Below are 20,820 nucleotides of genomic sequence, written 5' to 3'. Positions count from 1 at the left end.
TCCCGTCTCTGAACAGATGGGGCCCCGTAATAAAGGAAGCGGCTATGACAAGAACAGATAAAGCGGGGCCTAAGGCAACAGCTAAACGCGGCTCCCATCACCTCCTCCACGCCCTGGCAGTGAATGGGTTAAGTGTGGAGGCGTTATTTTACATTCAGGAACGGTGGTCTTGAGCCGTGAAGGTGCCATTGGTAAATTCTGGTTGCTCATGACGCTCCTGGTCTTGTGGAGAGTCCTTGGAGACGTTGGCTGCAAACAGGGACGTATGAAGGAACGCGCTGCAGATTTCTCGCCATTTTTTTCTCATCTTTCTTTATGCATTAGTGGATTTTGATCTAAGTTTGTGTTTCATGAATTTGGCCCAAATGCAAATATGTTTTTTTTTCTTTTTTTTTTTGCTTTTTAACTCTATTTTTGCCTACTTTTAATAAGATGTCGGACATTTATCTGCAGCTTGTGCAAAAAAAAAAAAAAAAGAGTCGCACAAAAATTTGCGATATTTTGAAAAGTCTGAAATGGTGAAATTGCCAAAAACCTCAGCTACATTGTCAAGAAAACCAAAAAATGGCGAGGAATGAAAAAAAAAATAACATGAAAATGGAGCAAAAAGCCTTGGGCACAATCGTAAAAATGTCTACAATAAAATATTTTCTCCCAACAAAGGCAGAAAAATAACGATGAGTTGGGGGCCACAGTCATTCACTTTCCTTACACTAGTCAATCTTTTACAATCTCATTATTTTAAACACTATCAGAGCAGACATGATATGAGGATTGCCCAGATCCTTGCTTACTCAAGCCATACTCTAATCACACCTCTGCTTACACAAACCATGCTCTAATCACACCCCTGCCTACCCAAGCCACACCAAAATCACACCTCTGCTTACTAAACCACACCTTAATCACATCCCCTGCTTACCCAAGCCACACCCTAATCACACCCCTGCTTACCCAAGCCAAAACCTAGTGACACCCCTGCTTACCCAAGCCACGCCCTAATCACACCCCTGCCTAGCTGTGAAACACCCTAATCACACCCCTGCTTACCAAGCCACACCGTAATCACACCTCTGCTTACTAAACCACACCTTAATCACATCCCCTGCTTACCCAAGCCACACCCTAATCACACCCCTGCTTACCCAAGCCAAAACCTAGTGACACCCCTGCTTACCCAAGCCACGCCCTAATCACACCCCTGCCTAGCTGTGAAACACCCTAATCACACCCCTGCTTACCAAGCCACACCCTAATAACACCCTGCTTACCAAGCCACACCCTAATCACAACCCATGCTTACCCAAGCCACGCCCTAATCACACCCCTGCTTACCAAGCCACACCCTAATCACACCCCTGCTTACCAAGCCACACTCTAATCACACCCCTGCTTACTCAAGCAACACCTTAATCACACTCCTGTTTACCCAAGCAACACCCTAATCACACCAATTTACCCAAGCCACGCCGTAACCACACTCCTGCTTACACAAAACACACCCTAATCACACCCCTGTTTACTCAAGCAACTCCCTAATCACACCCCTGCTTACCAAGCCACACCCTAATCACACCCCTGCTTACCAAGCCACACTCTAATCACACCCCTGCTTACTCAAGCAACACCTTAATCACACTCCTGTTTACCCAAGCAACACCCTAATCACACCAATTTACCCAAGCCACGCCGTAACCACACTCCTGCTTACACAAAACACACCTTAATCACACCCCTGCTTACCCAAGCCACACTTTAATCACACCTTTGCTTATCTTAGCCAAACTTTAATCACACCCCTGCTTACCCAAGCCACACCTTAATCACACCCCTGCTTATCTTAGCCAAACTTTAATCACACCCCTGCTTACCTTAGCCACGTTCTAGTCCAGACCCTGCTTACCCTGAGCTTGCCCATGCTTTCTTTGACCCCGTTAACAGCAGTCATTTTTACCCTCACTACACTTTAACCCGACCCCTAATTACCCTGACCACACGCTAACCCCACCTCAGCCTCCCACTGAACCTGCCCCTGCTTACCCTGGTCACACCCTCAAAGCAAAAACTGGTCCCCAAGGCCAAGACAGAGACATAAGAATTAATTGTCCAATCAAAAGTCACTTAGTGCCCACCCAGCGGCCCCACCTTGTAGGTATTCACCATTTTAGTGATCACACGGCAGTGAAGGCTTTATAGTCACAACATTTTCACAATAATTTTCCCAACTACAGAGGGAAACACAAGGCCATGTGCCACGCTGTAGCCCATAGATCAATCACACATGTGCCAGGGGCATTTGGCTTGTCTGTTTTTCAGTGCGGCAAATTTGCCATGCCATAGTAATAGTGATGCCCCCAGGGATGATGGACACCGTGTTCCAAATTATTATGCAAATTGGATTGAAGTGTCATAAAGATTTAATTGTTTTGTTTTTCAAATAAACTCGTGGATGTTATTGTGTCTCAGGGCTCAATAGATCACTGAAATCAATCTTAAACACATGTGATAATTAGTTTTCCAGGTGATTCTAATTAAAGGAAAACTATTTAAAAATGATGCTCCACATTATTAAGCAGGCCACAGTTTTCAAGCAATATGGGAAATAAAAAGGATCTCTCTGCTGCTGAAAAGCATTAAATAGTGCAATGCCTTGGACAAGGGATGAAAACATTAGATATTTCACGAAAACTTAAGAGTGATCATTATACTGTGAAGAGATTTGTGACTGAATCTGAGCACAATGTGTTCGTGCTGATAAAGGCATAATGAGGAAGGTTTCTGCCAGACAAATTCATGGGATTAAGAGAGCAGCTGCCAAAATACCATTACAAAGCAGCAAACAGATATTTGAAGCTGCTGGTGCCTCTGAAGTCCCTCGAATCTCAAGGTGTAGGATCCTTCAAAGGCTTGCTGTGGTGCATAAACCTACTATTCGGCCACCCCTAAACAGTGTTCACAAGCAGAAACGGTTGCAGTGGGCCCAGACATACATGAAGACTAATTTCCGAACAGTCTTGTTTACTGATGAGTGTCGAGCAACCCTGGATGGTCCAGATGGATGGAGTAGTGGATGGTTGGTGGTGGCCACCATGTCCCAACAAGGCTGTGACATCAGCAAGGAGGTGGAGGAGTCATGTTTTAAGCTGAAAACAAGGGGAAAAAGCTGGTAGGGCCCTTTAAGGTTCCTGAAGGTGTGAAAATGACCTCTGCAGAGTATATAGAGTTTTTGACTGACAACTTTCTTCCATGGTCTAAAAAGCAGAAACGTCAGGAGCAAAATCATCTTCATGCTGACAATGCCCCATCTCATGCTGCAAAGAAACCTCTGAGTCATTGGCTGCTATGGGCATAAAAGGAGATAAACTCATGGTGCGGCCGCCATCATCACCTGACCTCAACCCCTATAGAGAACCTTTGGAGAATCATCCAGCACAAGATCTATGAGGGTGGGAGGCAGTTCACATCAAAACAGCAGCTCTGGGAGGGAAGAAATACAAGCAGAAACTCTCCAAAAACTCACAAGATCAATGGATGCAAGAATTGTGAAGGTGACATCAAAGAAGGCTCCTATGTTACATGTAACTTGGCCTGTTAGGAGGTTTTGGGGTTAAACAGCTTTTTTGTTCAGTGAATGTGACCTCCTAATGCTGCAAATTCCACAAATGAGCATTTTCAGTTCTTTATATCAAATGGTTAGAAATTCTACTGTGCCTAATAATTTGGAACAGTGCATTGTGGGGTTTTATTCATTTTGGAGATTATACTGTTATCATTGGGAGGTTTCTTCAATAAAATTTGATGTATAATCTAACGGGTGATGACTTTTATTAGACTGACTGTCATCTGCACCGACCATTTAGGAAAATCCGAGAAAAATGTCATTGGCATAATAATTTGGAACATGGTGTACGTGCCCACGAGTGGACGGTGAACGTGTCCCTGCTTACGACTGGTGCGATGCCAGGGAGGCGCAGTGCACAGGCGGCTCGTTCACGGCTTCCATGGCATCGATCCACTTCCACCCACTGATGAATTTCCATTAATTATAAGCTGGTCGTCAGATGGCGGCTCCTGTTCTCGGTGACTGTGCCCGGGTCTGACTGGCGACGACCAGAGCTCGATAACTGGTGGAATGTAATTAATAGGCAGCCATTGAGTCGGGGGCTGCGATTAATTACTGTGATTCGGAGAATGTGGCGCTCTGTGCTGACTGTACCGGAGATGGCAAAATCCGGTGCCAAGTGAATCCGGGCCCGGTGATCGTCACCATCTGCTGGAGCACGGAGTGTGGAATCATGTCAGTGTGAGACCTGTAGAGGGCGCACCGTTCTAATGTGACATTTACTAATAGGCAGTGTGCTAGTGGGTGGGTCATGGGGGGGCACAATGGCTTCTCTACAAGTAAGCACTGATGTTGTAAACAACCCATGGTGGGTGGGGGACAGTTGTAGATCTCGCATTGAGGCCCAGGAATGTTGCACCTTGGACTGGTTACGAGCTGTCAATCAACCCTGTGGAGGTCAGGGGTCACTCAGCTGAGAATGTGGAATGGATGGAAGATGTGGAAATGTCTTTATAAAGGTTCGGAGAACAGGGCTCTGGTGTCCCCCTCTGATGACAGCTATGGTCCCAGCAGTCAGACCCCCAGGGATCGGCTACCTGTCGCCGGTCCTTCCTCTGCGGAGTCAATTCCTTTAACCATCATTGAGAATAGCTGGCCGTAATGGGACAAAATTCAGAAAATTGCTTCTATTGAAACCAAGATCCTGGCACCACAGAAGAGGCGGCATCTGCTGGGCCCATAGTGGGGCCCTAATGACCCAAATTATACCAGCTGGGCCCCCGGACAGAGGGGATGCCGTCTCCTGCCATCACTGTCTCCATCAGCCTGGGCCAATGTATCTCCTCCCTGGATTACATCTGTATCTTCCTGTGACCCCGGCCTCCTCCCCTCCTGTGACCCTGGCCTCCTCCCCTCCTCCATGGTTTTACCTGCTCCAGCAATTATCCTGTGCCCTCCCCTGGGGATCCTGTAATAATCCCGCTATCATCTGTCTTCCTTCCGGAGTAAATATTGGATTTTACTGAGCTCACATCCTCTGGATGTCTGCACTCTGCCTTCCCTGAAGACCAGGGATCCTCCAGTGTCAGCGACACGTCCCGCAGACTCGGAGACATCGGACCCCAGAGGGACCTGCTCAGAGGGGATAAGGACTACAACCCCCAGTATACAGCAGTGTTCTCCTAGACTTTGTGGTCCCATCCATCACTGTTTTCACCATCTCTGCTTGCTGACTGTGAATGGCACATAAATCCAGAGACTGAAAACCTGATCTGACAGATACAAAGGCTGTTACAATTGTATCCAATCCCACAATCCTTTGTGACATGGACTGCAGACTGACACACTGTAACAAACCAAACCAACAAGAAGGACGATTGTCCAGGCTGTATACAACTCCACTGTGGGAAGATGTTGGCTTCTAGTGCTGTCAGTTGATCCTAGATCCCTGTGGTGGGTGCTGAAATATTAGAGGATCTCAATGGTGGGTTCCAGGGACCTCAGTGTATCCTCATGGTGGGTACCGATAACCTCAGGAGATTCCTATGGTGGGCACAAGTGACCTCAGGACCTCAGTGGATCTCTATGGTGGTTGACAGTGACGTCAGTGGATCTCTACAGTGAGTGTAGGCAATTCAGTTGATCTCTTATGGGTGCTAGTGACATCAGGGAATCTCTATGTGGGTGCTGATGACTGCAAGTGATCTCTATAGTGGTTGCTGGAGACCTTAAGGGATCGCTATGGTGGGTGCTGGAGACCTTAAGGGATCGCTATGGTGGGTGCTGGAGACCTCAAGGGATGTCTATGGTGGGTGCTGGAGACCTCAAGGAATGTCTATGGTGGGTGCTGGAGACCTTAAGGGGTGTCTATGGTGGGTGCTGGAGACCTCAAGGAATGTCTATGGTGGGTGCTGGAGACCTTAAGGGATCGCTGTGGTGGGTGCTGGAGACCTCAATGGATGTCTATGGTGAGTGCTGGAGACCTCAAGGGATCGCTATGGTGGGTGCTGGAGACCTCAAGGGATGTCTATGGTGGGTGCTGGAGACCTCAAGGGATCACTATGGTGGGTGCTGGAGACCTCAAGGGATGTCTATGGTGGGTGCTGGAGACCTCAAGGGATCGCTATGGTGGGTGCTGGAGACCTCAAAGGATGTCTATGGTGGGTGCTGGAGACCTCAAGGGATGTCTAAGGTGGGTGCTGGAGACCTTAATGGATCGCTGTGGTGGGTGCTGGAGACCTCAAGGGATGTCTATGGTGGGTGCTGGAGACCTTAATGGATCGCTGTGGTGGGTGCTGGAGACCTCAAGGGATGTCTATGGTGGGTGCTGGAGACCTCAAGGAATGTCTATGGTGGGTGCTGGAGACCTTAAGGGATCGCTATGGTGGGTGCTGGAGACCTCAAGGAATGTCTATGGTGGGTGCTGGAGACCTTAATGGATCGCTGTGGTGGGTGCTGGAGACCTCAAGGGATGTCTATGGTGGGTGCTGGAGACCTCAAGGAATGTCTATGGTGGGTGCTGGAGACCTTAAGGGATCGCTATGGTGGGTGCTGGAGACCTCAAGGGATGTCTATGGTGGGTGCTGGAGACCTTAAGGGATCGCTATGGTGGGTGCTGGAGACCTCAAGGGATGTCTATGGTGGGTGCTGGAGACCTCAATGGATGTCTATGGTGGGTGCTGGAGACCTCAAGGGATCACTATGGTGGGTGCTGGAGACCTCAAGGGATGTCTATGGTGGGTGCTGGAGACCTCAAGGGATGTCTATGGTGGGTGCTGGAGACCTCAAGGAATCGCTATGGTGGGTGCTGGAGACCTCAAGGGATGTCTATGGTGGGTGCTGGAGACCTCAAGGGATCGCTATGGTGGGTGCTGGAGACCTCAAGGGATGTCTATGGTGGGTGCTGGAGACCTCAAGGGATCGCTATGGTGGGTGCTGGAGACCTCAAGGGATCGCTATGGTGGGTGCTGGAGACCTCAAGGGATTTCTATGGTGGGTACTGGAGACCTCAAGGGATCGCTATGGTGGGTGCTGGAGACCTCAAGGGATTTCTATGGTGGATACTGGAGACCTCAAGGGATCGCTATGGTGGGTGCTGGAGACCTCAAGGGATCGCTATGGTGGGTGCTGGAGACCTTAAGGGATGTCTATGGTGGGTGCTGGAGACCTCAAGGGATGTCTATGGTGGGTGCTGGAGACCTCAAGGGATCTCTATGGTGGGTGCTGGTGACGTCAGTGGATCTCTATGGCGGGTGCTGGTTACCTCAGTGGATCTCTATGGTGGGTGCTGCTGACATCAGTAGATCTCTATAGTGGGTGCTGGTGTCCTCAGTGGATCTCTATGGTGGGTGCTGGTTACCTCAGAGGATCTCTATGGTTGGTGCTGGTGTCCTCAGTGGATCTCTATGGTGGGTGCTGGTGTTCTCAGTGGATATCTATGGGGGGTGCTGGTGTCCTCAGTGGATCTCTATGGTGGGTGCTGGTGTCCTCAGTGGATATCTATGGGGGGTGCTGGTGTCCTCAGTGGATCTCTATGGTGGGTGTTGGTGTCCTCAGTGGATCTCTATCGTGGGTGCTGGTGTCCTCAGTGGATCTCTATGGTGGGTGCTGGTGTCCTCAGTGGATCTCTATGGTGGGTGCTGGTGTCCTCAGTGGATCTCTATGGTGGGTGTTGGTGTCCTCAGTGGATCTCTATGGTGGGTGCTGGTGTCCTCAGTGGATCTCTATGGTGGGTGCTGGTGTCGTCAGTGGATATCTATGGGGGGTGCTGGTGTCCTCAGTGGATCTCTATGGTGGGTGCTGGTGTCGTCAGTGGATATCTATGGGGGGTGCTGGTGTCCTCAGTGGATCTCTATGGTGGGTGCTGGTGTTCTCAGTGGATCTCTATGGGGGGTGCTGGTGTCCTCAGTGGATCTCTATGGGGGGTGCTGGTGTCCTCAGTGGATCTCTATGGTGGGTGTTGGTGTCCTCAGTGGATCTCTATGGTGGGTGCTGGTGTCCTCAGTGGATCTCTATGGGGGGTGCTGGTGTCCTCAGTGGATCTCTATGGGGGGTGCTGGTGTCCTCAGTGGATCTCTATGGGGGGTGCTGGTGTCCTCAGTGGATCTCTATGGGGGGTGCTGGTGTCCTCAGTGGATATCTATGGGGGGTGCTGGTGTCCTCAGTGGATCTCTATGGTGGGTGCTGGTGTCCTCAGTGGATCTCTATGGGGGGTGCTGGTGTCCTCAGTGGATCTCTATGGTGGGTGCTGGTGTCCTCAGTGGATCTCTATGGGGGGTGCTGGTGTCCTCAGTGGATCTCTATGGGGGGTGCTGGTGTCCTCAGTGGATCTCTATGGGGGGTGCTGGTGTCCTCAGTGGATCTCTATGGGGGGTGCTGGTGTCCTCAGTGGATCTCTATGGTGGGTGTTGGTGTCCTCAGTGGATCTCTATGGGGGGTGCTGGTGTCCTCAGTGGATATCTATGGTGGGTGCTGGTGTCCTCAGTGGATCTCTATGGTGGGTGTTGGTGTCCTCAGTGGATCTCTATGGTGTGTGTTGGTGACCTCATGGGATTTCTGTTGGGTGCCAGTGACCTTGGTGGATCTCAATAGTGGGTGCTGGTGTCCTCAGTGGATCTCTATGGGGGGTGCTGGTGTCCTCAGTGGATCTCTATGGTGGGTGTTGGTGTCCTCAGTGGATCTCTATGGGGGGTGCTGGTGTCCTCAGTGGATCTCTATGGGGGGTGCTGGTGTCCTCAGTGGATTTCTATGGGGGGTGCTGGTGTCCTCAGTGGATCTCTATGGTGGGTGTTGGTGTCCTCAGTGGATCTCTATGGGGGGTGCTGGTGTTCTCAGTGGATTTCTATGGGGGGTGCTGGTGTCCTCAGTGGATCTCTATGGGGGGTGCTGGTGTTCTCAGTGGATTTCTATGGGGGGTGCTGGTGTCCTCAGTGGATCTCTATGGTGGGTGTTGGTGACCTCATGGGATTTCTGTTGGGTGCCAGTGACCTTGGTGGATCTCAATAGTGGGTGCTGGACATATTAGAAGATTTCTATGGTGGGTGCAGGTGATATCAGTGGATTCGGAGGGGTAGAGGTATAATCCAGCACCACTGCTTGGTCCACCACTGGTCCTCACTCTCAGGGATCCCTGTTCTTGCAATAGAGGTGTCTGCAGCTCTGGATGTAACTGGAGTAGAAGACTTAATATTACGCAGATTGTGGGCTGCAGGGGACGTGTATATATTATTGGCGCTCTTGAATCCCGGCTGTGGGGGCTGTTCTGGAGCCCAGCGCCACGTATGACTGGCTGGAGGTTTATGAATGAGGATGGGGTGAGGTTAACACGTTCTCCTGGTCGCGGCCTCGCAGAGCACAGCACATCCCGTTCAGGATACAATTCACATTAGTAATTCATGAGGGCGAATCAATGTCAGAATGAAATACTCTAAGAACCTTCATTAAGTCCCCGCTCAATGGAGATGATCTCAGAGCCCTTAAATACCAGAGGCGACCGCGCAGACAGCGATACGAGCTAAGTGACCCTAATCCCAGAAAACGATGAGTCCACAGAACGGACGCCAGTGGCCTCACATCGCCTCTTCCTGACGATCTGCCGCCATAGGAGGAGGCTGGATGGTGAAAGCATCAGAGGCGGAAACTCTTCTTATACCTCCAGGATTTCTGCTCCTTTCTAGCTGATACATTGAGTAAACTTTCATCACTCCCTTTCCCCACATAATGGACAGTAACGGAGTCGTCCGGGACTTGCATTGTGATGACGTATCGAGCAGGGAGGTGAACTGTAGAACGTGGCTACGGATACGTCATCAATATGTGAGTCCCAGACATGGCTCCTGTTTATTCTCCTATACCCTCTGCGCCAGGGGCCTTTCCCGTCCCCTCGGCCCAGGGCCTCTCTCGTTCCCTCCTCCCACGGCCTTTCCCGTCCCCTCCGCCCCAGGTGCCTTTACCACACCCTCCTCCCACAGCCTTTCCAATCCCCTCCTCCCACAGCCTCTCCCATTACCTCCTCCCACAGCCTCTCCCATTACCTCCTCCCACAGCCTCTCCCATTACCTCCTCCCACAGCCTTTCCAATCCCCTCCTCCCACAGCCTCTCCCATTACCTCCTCCCACGGCCTCTCCCATTACCTCCTCCCACAGCCTCTCCCATTACCTCCTCCCACGGCCTCTCCCATTACCTCCTCCCACGGCCTCTCCCATTACCTCCTCCCACGGCCTCTCCCATTACCTCCTCCCACAGCCTCTCCCATTACCTCCTCCCACAGCCTCTCCCATTACCTCCTCCCACAGCCTCTCCCATTACCTCCTCCCACAGCCTCTCCCATTACCTCCTCCCACGGCTTTTCCCGTCCCCTCTGCCCCAGGGGCCTTTACCATCCCCTCCTCCCACGGCCTCTCCCATTACCTCCTCCCACGGCCTCTCCCATTACCTCCTCCCACAGCCTTTGCCATTCCCTCCACCCAGGGGCCGAGGGCTTCTCTCGTACCCTCCACCTGGGTCTCTCCTGTTCCTTCTGCCCTGGGCCTCTGCTGTTCCCATCGCCCATGGTCTCTCATGTCCCCTCCGCCCACGGTGTCTCCTGTCCCCTCCGCCCACGGTGTCTCCTGTCCCCTCCGCCCACGGTGTCTCCTGTCCCCTCCGCCCACGGTCTCTCTAGTCACCTCCGCCCACGGTCTCTCCTGTCCCCTCCGTCCATGGTCTCTCTAGTCACCTCCGTCCATGGTCTCTCTAGTCACCTCCGTCCATGGTCTCTCTAGTCACCTCTGCCCACGGTCTCTCTAGTCACCTCCGTCCACGGTCTCTCTAGTCACCTCCGCCCACGGTCTCTCTAGTCACCTCCGTCCACGGTCTCTCTAGTCACCTCCGTCCATGGTCTCTCTAGTCACCTCCGTCCACGGTCTCTCTAGTCACCTCCGCCCATGGTCTCTCTAGTCACCTCCGTCCACGGTCTCTCTAGTCCCCTCCGTCCATGGTCTCTCTAGTCACCTCCGTCCACGGTCTCTCTAGTCACCTCCGCCCACGGTCTCTCTAGTCACCTCCGACCACGGTCTCTCTAGTCACCTCCGACCACGGTCTCTCTCGTCCCCTCCACCCATGGTCTCTCTAGTGACCTCCACCCACGGTCTCTCTAGTCACCTCCACCCACGGTCTCTCTAGTCACCTCCACCCATGGTCTCTCTAGTCACCTCCGCCCATGGTCTCTCTAGTCACCTCCGTCCATGGTCTCTCTAGTCACCTCCGTCCATGGTCTCTCTAGTCACCTCCGTCCATGGTCTCTCTAGTCACCTCCGCCCATGGTCTCTCTAGTCACCTCCGCCCATGGTCTCTCTAGTCACCTCCGTCCATGGTCTCTCTAGTCACCTCCGTCCATGGTCTCTCTAGTCACCTCCGTCCATGGTCTCTCTAGTCACCTCCGCCCACGGTCTCTCTAGTCACCTCCGTCCACGGTCTCTCTAGTCACCTCCGCCCACGGTCTCTCTAGTCACCTCTGCCCATGGTCTCTCTAGTCACCTCCGTCCATGGTCTCTCTAGTCACCTCCGTCCATGGTCTCTCTAGTCACCTCCACCCACGGTCTCTCTAGTCACCTCCGTCCACGGTCTCTCTAGTCACCTCCGTCCATGGTCTCTCTAGTCACCTCCGCCCACAGTTTCTCTAGTCCCCTCCGCTCACGGTCTCTCCATTTCCCCCAGCATTTTACTCCCTTTCATGGATCAGGCACTACACTCACTGTAGGGTAAAACTTAATGTTCTGAGCTTGAGGTGCACAGAATTGGGGACTGGAAGGACTCTGCCTCTCAATGGAACCTGAGTGACCCGGTGACTACCCAAAGCTCCATAGCTAATGGAAATGGCTGCTGTAACTGAGCTAATCCTTGGAAAAGGCTACAAGAGAAAGCAGGGATTAGGAAAAGAAATGGCTAGCCAACACAGAAGAGATTTCTATGACCTTGGTTCTAATAAGATGGCTCCTCTAGAGATTCTTGTTATTCCATCATCCTCTCTAGGCTTTTGTTATCCCATCATCCTCTGGAGGTTCTTGTTACCCCAATATCCTCTGGAGGTTCTCATTACCCCATCATAAAATAGAATGGAAAGAGAACCAGCCATGTTTGGCACCTCAAATTCCAAGGGCTCCATCACGACTTCATGGTCTGCCTCTATAGTATGTAGTGATAACTAGAGCAGGTCCCTCATAGTAAGGACACAACAAAGGACAACCATCTTCTATGGCTGCTCCTTGAGCTTGGGCGGGGCTTGGTAGATCTCTACTCCTCATGCCCCGCCCCTGCTTATTTCCTGTATTCAAATATAAAATATCATATAGTTTAACATAAATGTTCCGGGACAATCTTCAGGACGTGGGATGAGGGTGGTGACAGATGTCACACAGGGGTAGTGCCAGTGGATGTGCCAGATACAGAGCAATCACGGGGCCGGTACACCGCTCAGTGATTGAGAATGTGCGGGAACGTCACGTTTATGGCCGCGGCTTCGCCAACTGTTCCCGTCCTGTTTCTCCAACATAAAACCATCTCCTGGGTAGAAGATTAACAACGATAATATGATTTTTATTATGTCACAGCTGGAAGGTGTAATTATCGGGGGCGTCCGTGTCAAGCGCCTGGTACAGCCTGTAATTACTGTCACCGAAGAGGCTGGCGCTGCAGAGCTTCCTGTCCCGTGAATCAGAAGATAAAGCGGCAGAGATCAGGGATCGGGGTCTACAGAGAAGTAAAGTCGCCGCCACAGAAAAAGACAAATGGAGGCAAAACAGGACGAAGAATTATAGAAAGGGTGAATGGGACCCGTGGGGAGCTGCCAAAGGGGGGAAGTCGCAACCGGGCACCAGAGCCTAAATGTCACATACAGGACACCAGAGCCTAAATGTCACATACAGGGCACCAGAGCCTAAATGCCACAAACAGGTCACCAAAGCCTAAATGCCACATACAGGACACCAGAGCCTAAATGTCACAAACAGGTCACCAGAGCCTAAATGCCACAAACAGGTCACCAAAGCCTAAATGCCACAAACAGGTCACCAGAGCCTAAATGCCACAAACAGGTCACCAGAGCCTAAATGCCACAAACAGGTCACCAGAGCCTAAATGCCACATACAGGACACCAGAGCCTAAATGTCACATACAGGACACCAGAGCCTAAATGCCACAAACAGGTCACCAAAGCCTAAATGCCACATACAGGACAGCAGAGCCTAAATGTCACAAACAGGTCACCAGAGCCTAAATGCCACAAACAGGTCACCAGAGCCTAAATGCCACAAACAGGTCACCAGAGTCTAAATGTCACATACAGGGCACCAAAGCCTAAATGCCACATACAGGACACCAGAGCCTAAATGTCACAAACAGGTCACCAGAGCCTAAATGCCACAAACAGGTCACCAAAGCCTAAATGCCACAAACAGGTCACCAGAGCCTAAATGCCACAAACAGGTCACCAGAGCCTAAATGCCACATACAGGACACCAGAGCCTAAATGCCACATACAGGACACCAGAGCCTAAATGTCACATACAGGGCACCAGAGCCTAAATGTCACATACAGGGCACCAGAGCCTAAATGCCACATACAGGTCACCAGAGTCTAAATGGCACATACAGGTCACCAGAGTCTAAATGTCACATACAGGGCACCAGAGTCTAAATGCCACATACAGGTCACCAGAGTCTAAATGGCACATACAGGGCACCAGAGCCTAAATGCCACATACAGGACACCAGAGCCTAAATGTCACATACAGGACACCAGAGTCTAAATGTCACATACAGGACACCAGGGCCTAAATGCCACATACAGGGCACCAGAGCCTAAATGTCACATACAGGACACCAGAGTCTAAATGGCACATACAGGTCACCAGAGCCTAAATGTCACATACAGGGCACCAGAGCCTAAATGTCACATACAGGGCACCAGAGCCTAAATGGCACATACAGGACACCAGAGCCTAAATGTCACATACAGGTCACCAGAGTCTAAATGGCACATACAGGGCACCAGAGCCTAAATGTCACATACAGGACACCAGAGCCTAAATGCCACATACAGGGCACCAGAGCCTAAATGTCACATACAGGACACCAGAGCCTAAATGCCACATACAGGGCACCAGAGCCTAAATGTCACATACAGGACACCAGAGTCTAAATGGCACATACAGGTCACCAGAGTCTAAATGTCACATACAGGGCACCAGAGCCTAAATGTCACATACAGGACACCAGAGCCTAAATGTCACATACAGGGCACCAGAGCCTAAATGCCACAAACAGGTCACCAGAGCCTAAATGTCACATACAGGGCACCAGAGCCTAAATGCGACATACAGGGCACCAGAGCCTAAATGTCACATACAGGACACCAGAGCCTAAATGCCACAAACAGGTCACCAGAGCCTAAATGTCACATACAGGGCACCAGAGCCTAAATGTCACATACAGGACACCAGAGTCTAAATGGCACATACAGGTCACCAGAGTCTAAATGTCACATACAGGGCACCAGAGCCTAAATGTCACATACAGGACACCAGAGCCTAAATGTCACATACAGGGCACCAGAGCCTAAATGCCACAAACAGGTCACCAGAGCCTAAATGTCACATACAGGGCACCAGAGCCTAAATGCGACATACAGGGCAGGGCACCAGAGCCTAAATGTCACATACAGGACACCAGAGCCTAAATGCCACAAACAGGTCACCAGAGCCTAAATGTCACATACAGGGCACCAGAGCCTAAATGTCACATACAGGGCACCAGAGCCTAAATGTCACATACAGGGCACCAGAGCCTAAATGTCACATACAGGACACCAGAGCCTAAATGTCACATACAGGGCACCAGAGCCTAAATGTCACATACAGGGCACCAGAGCCTAAATGTCACATACAGGGCACCAGAGCCTAAATGTCACATACAGGTCACCAGAGCCTAAATGTCACATACAGGGCACCAGAGCCTAAATGCGACATACAGGGCACCAGAGCCTAAATGTCACATACAGGACACCAGAGCCTAAATGCCACAAACAGGTCACCAGAGCCTAAATGTCACATACAGGGCACCAGAGCCTAAATGTCACATACAGGGCACCAGAGCCTAAATGTCACATACAGGGCACCAGAGCCTAAATGTCACATACAGGTCACCAGAGCCTAAATGTCACATACAGGGCACCAGAGCCTAAATGTCACATACAGGACACCAGAGCCTAAATGCCACTAACAGGTCACCAGAGTCTAAATGCCACATACAGGACACCAGAGTCTAAATGTCACATACAGGACACCAGAGCCTAAATGTCACATACAGGGCACCAGAGCCTAAATGCCACAAACAGGTCACCAGAGCCTAAATGTCACATACAGGGCACCAGAGCCTAAATGCCACATACAGGGCACCAGAGCCTAAATGTCACATACAGGACACCAGAGCCTAAATGTCACATACAGTACACCAGAGCCTAAATGTCACATACAGGACACCAGAGCCTAAATGCCACAAACAGGTCACCAGAGCCTAAATGTCACATACAGGGCACCAGAGCCTAAATGTCACATACAGGGCACCAGAGCCTAAATGTCACATACAGGGCACCAGAGCCTAAATGTCACATACAGGGCACCAGAGCCTAAATGTCACATACAGGGCACCAGAGCCTAAATGTCACATACAGGGCACCAGAGCCTAAATGTCACATACAGGACACCAGAGCCTAAATGTCACATACAGGTCACCAGAGCCTAAATGTCACATACAGGGCACCAGAGCCTAAATGCGACATACAGGGCACCAGAGCCTAAATGTCACATACAGGACACCAGAGCCTAAACGCCACAAACAGGTCACCAGAGCCTAAATGTCACATACAGGGCACCAGAGCCTAAATGTCACATACAGGGCACCAGAGCCTAAATGTCACATACAGGGCACCAGAGCCTAAATGTCACATACAGGACACCAGAGCCTAAATGTCACATACAGGGCACCAGAGCCTAAATGTCACATACAGGACACCAGAGCCTAAATGCCACAAACAGGTCACCAGAGTCTAAATGCCACATACAGGACACCAGAGTCTAAATGTCACATACAGGACACCAGAGCCTAAATGTCACATACAGGACACCAGGGCCTAAATGTCACATACAGGGCACCAGAGCCTAAATGTCACATACAGGGCACCAGAGCCTAAATGTCACATACAGGGCACCAGAGCCTAAATGTCACATACAGGGCACCAGAGCCTAAATGTCACATACAGGACACCAGAGCCTAAATGTCACATACAGGGCACCAGAGCCTAAATGTCACATACAGGACACCAGAGCCTAAATGCCACAAACAGGTCACCAGAGTCTAAATGCCACATACAGGACACCAGAGTCTAAATGTCACATACAGGACACCAGAGCCTAAATGTCACATACAGGACACCAGAGCCTAAATGTCACATACAGGGCACCAGAGCCTAAATGCCACAAACAGGTCACCAGAGCCTAAATGTCACATACAGGGCACCAGAGCCTAAATGTCACATACAGGACACCAGAGCCTAAATGTCACATACAGGACACCAGAGCCTAAATGTCACATACAGGACACCAGAGTCTAAATGCCACATACAGGGCACCAGAGCCTAAATGTCACAAACAGGTCACCAAAGCCTAAATGCCACAAACAGGTCACCAAAGCCTAAATGTCACATACAGGACACCAGAGCCTAAATGTCACATACAGGACACCAGAGCCTAAATGCCACAAACAGGTCACCAGAGCCTAAATGTCACATACAGGGCACCAGAGCCTAAATGTCACATACAGGGCACCAGAGCCTAAATGTCACATACAGGGCACCAGAGCCTAAATGTCACATACAGGACACCAGAGCCTAAATGTCACATACAGGACACCAGAGCCTAAATGTCACATACAGGACACCAGAGCCTAAATGTCACATACAGGACACCAGAGCCTAAATGCCACAAACAGGTCACCAGAGCCTAAATGTCACATACAGGGCACCAGAGCCTAAATCTCACATACAGGGCACCAGAGCCTAAATGTCACATACAGGGCACCAGAGCCTAAATGTCACATACAGGACACCAGAGCCTAAATGTCACATACAGGGCACCAGAGCCTAAATGTCACATACAGGGCACCAGAGCCTAAATGTCACATACAGGACACCAGAGCCTAAATGTCACATACAGGACACCAGAGCCTAAATGCCACAAACAGGTCACCAGAGCCTAAATGTCACATACAGGGCACCAGAGCCTAAATCTCACATACAGGGCACCAGAGCCTAAATGTCACATACAGGGCACCAGAGCCTAAATGTCACATACAGGGCACCAGAGCCTAAATGTCACATACAGGACACCAGAGCCTAAATGTCACATACAGGGCACCAGAGCCTAAATGTCACATACAGGGCACCAGCTTTTCCCTGCACACATTATCTAGTGATACACCAGAGGGGTCCGGACGGACGCGTTACCTGGGTACTGCAGCGGAATATCGATCTTGGGCCCAATCACGTAGTGTCCCTCCTCCAGGCTATGCGCTGTCACCGTCGTCCATTGTCGGCAGGAGTGAATCAGGATGACATCTTGGTCGCTGACGCCGTCCACGTACTCCCCTGTGAGGAGACAGAGAGTTAGCGGCTCTATCAGACATACTTACACCATTAACACTACCCCCAGCATGGAACGAGGGGTTCCAGTTACAAATATTGGTGAGGTCGCCCTCAGGTTGTTGGTAACACAATGTCCATAGACAGAGGGCAAAGGATGGATCACAGTGAGAGGACGAGCGCAGGCGGCATCACCAGATCCTCGCAGCACTGGAGCACCGGAGCCCCCAACACCGAGTACCCCAACACCAGAGCACCCCAACACCCCAGTACCGGAGCCCCCCCAACACCTGAGCACCCCAACACCGCAGCCCCCCGGCGGTGCCATCACTGATGCTGCGCTGCCTCACAGCCTGATCTGAGTTGAACTCTGGAGCGTGGGAAAATGAACTGGCATTTTCCCATGGTAGGTTACCGCAGTTCAGGCAGTGAGGTAGCGCAGCATCAGTGACGTCACCGCTAGTCACTGAGGCTCCGATCGCAGCATCTCCTCATTCACGAGTAGTTTTCAGCCGGGGCGGTCGCATCTTGGCACCGTCCAGGTTGTAAACTGTATATACCCCAGATATGGATTACGCCGTGGGACACAACGGCGGACAGGTATGGTATATTGTTGGTTTGTTATTTTATTTTTATTGCAGGAGATCGAGGGCGTCGCATGGATTAGGAGTAATAATAAAATGGGAAAACTGTATTGTGTTTTATTTCATTAAAAGACTTTATTCTGGCTGTGTCTTTATTTAACCTGTAACAACTATAAGATTAGTAATGGATAGGGGTCTTATTGACTCCTCTCCATTACCAAGCCGGGCTTGATGTCACCTTACAATACAAAAGTGATATCAACCCCACAATAATTACCCCATATGCCACCACTACAGGGCAAGTGGGAAAAGCGAGGCTAAGTACCGGAATTGGCGCATCTTAGAGATACGCCTTTTCTGGGGCGGCTGACTGCTGATGTTTTTATGCTGGGGGGGGGGTCACTTCCTAGGCTATTATTATCAGCCCCCAGGTGCTGGTTTTCCCTCTGCTGGTTCCGAAAATTGCGTGGGAGCCCACACCATTTTTTCCCCCAAAAAGAATCTTTTATTAATTTTATACATGTCCAGTAATTATCACACACACTGTACTAACTGTATTGGTCACTGACATCTATATATCTAACTATTCTGCATCTATTTACTGTATGTAAACTATGTCCTCTATTCTGTCGGCTCCTGCACTGATTTTACAGAAGCCAGCAAATGAATTACCCGCTATTCTTCTATCTATCTCTCTATGAAATATAAAGACACACATTATTATATATATATATATATATATATATATATATATATATATACTGCTCAAAAAAATAAAGGGAACACTAAGATCCCACTTCCTAGATATCACTGAATAAAATATTCCAGTTGCAAATTTTTATCCATTGCATAGTGGAATGTGTTCAGAACAATAAAACATAACAATTATCAATGTAAATCACAACTAATATCCCACAGATGTCTGGATTTGGAATGATACTCAAAGTGGAAATTGAAGTTACCGGCTGATCCAACTTAAGTGGAAATGCCTCAAGACAAGGAAATGATGCTCAGTAGTGTGTGTAGCCTCCACGTGTCTGTATGACCTCCCTACTGTACAATGCCTGGGCATGCCCCTGATGAGGCAGCGGATGGTCTCCTGAGGGATCTCCTCCCAGACCTGGACTAAAGCATCCGCCAACTCCTGGACAGTCTGTGGTGCAAAGTGACATTGGTGGATGGAGCGAGACATGATGTCCCAGATGTGGTCAATCGGATTCAGGTCTGGGGAATGGGCGGGCCAGTCCATAGCTTCAATGCCTTCATCTTGCAGTAACTGCTGACACTCTCCAGCCACATGAGGTCTGGCACTGTCCTGCATTAGGAGGAACCCAGGGCCAACCCCATCAGCATCTGGTCTCACAAGGGGTCTGAGGATCTCATCTCGGTACTTAATGGCAGGCAGGCTACCTCTGGCGAGCACATGGAGGGCTGTGCGGCCCTCCAAAAAAATGCCACCCCACACCATTACTGACCCACTGCCAAACCGGTCATGCTGAAGGATGTTGCAGGCAGCAGATCGCTCTCCATGGCGACTCCAGACTCTGTCACGTCTGTCACATGTGCTCAGTGTGAACCTGCTTTCATCTGCCAGACCTCATGTGGCTGGAGAGTGTCAGCAGTTCCTGCAAGATGAAGGCATTGAAGCTATGGACTGGCCCGCCCGTTCTCCAGACCTGAATCCGATTGAGGACATCTGGGACATCATGTCTCGCACCATCCACCAACGTCACGCTGCACCACAGACTGTGCAGGAGTTGGCGGATGCTTTAGTCCAGGTCTGGGAGGAGATCCCTCAGGAGACCATCTGCCTCCTCATCAGGAGCATGCCCAGGTGTTGTAGGGAGATCATACAGGCACGTGGAGGCCACACACACTACTGAGCATCGTTTCCTTTTCTTGAGGCATTTCCACTGAAGTTGGATCAACCTGTATCTTAATTTTCCACTTAGATTTTGAGCATCGTTCCAACTCCAGACCTCCGTGGGATGTTAGTTGTGACTTACGTTGATCATTTTTAGGTTTTATTGTTCTCAACACATTCCACTATGTAACGAATAAAGATTTACAACTGGAATATTTCATTCAGTGATATCTGGGATGTGGGACTTTAGTGTTCCCTTTATTTTTTTGAGCAGTGTATATACATATATTCTATGTGTACACATTTATTCTATCTATTCTATTCTAACCTGTCAGTGTGATTTTACAGTAGCCGCATATGAATTACCGGCTTTTCAAAGGACACCGGTGCATAAAAATCGGACAGAACTCGCATGACTTTTATTGCGGGATGCGATCCGATTTTGGATGACAATCGCAGCATGCTGCAGTTTTTTTCCAGTCCGATCGTTATCCTATCCGAGCTAGAAGAAAAAACGCAGATAGAGACACAATTATAGAATAACATTGGTCTGAATTCAATCCGATTTTTTATCGGATTGCATTCGTCCGATTTCATCACAAGTGGGAATGATCCCTTACACTGTGGATCTCACG

General features: G+C 50.2%; 1 protein-coding gene across 1 annotated transcript in view; it reads right to left on the bottom strand.

The window, feature by feature from the left end:
• Window positions 1–20,820, bottom strand: part of GAREM2 (GRB2 associated regulator of MAPK1 subtype 2) — a 272,423-nt gene that overhangs the window by 123,101 nt on the left and 128,502 nt on the right. Inside the window, exon 2 of the mRNA XM_069728500.1 lies at window positions 17,603–17,743. Within this exon, the coding sequence (XP_069584601.1) occupies window positions 17,603–17,743 (141 nt within the window). The remainder of the gene's footprint in view (window positions 1–17,602; window positions 17,744–20,820) is intronic.

Source organism: Ranitomeya imitator, chromosome 5, assembly GCF_032444005.1.
Source record: "Ranitomeya imitator isolate aRanImi1 chromosome 5, aRanImi1.pri, whole genome shotgun sequence".
In the NCBI taxonomy this organism is placed as follows: Eukaryota; Metazoa; Chordata; class Amphibia; order Anura; family Dendrobatidae; genus Ranitomeya; species Ranitomeya imitator.
This window is presented reverse-complemented; position numbering and strand designations above follow the sequence as displayed.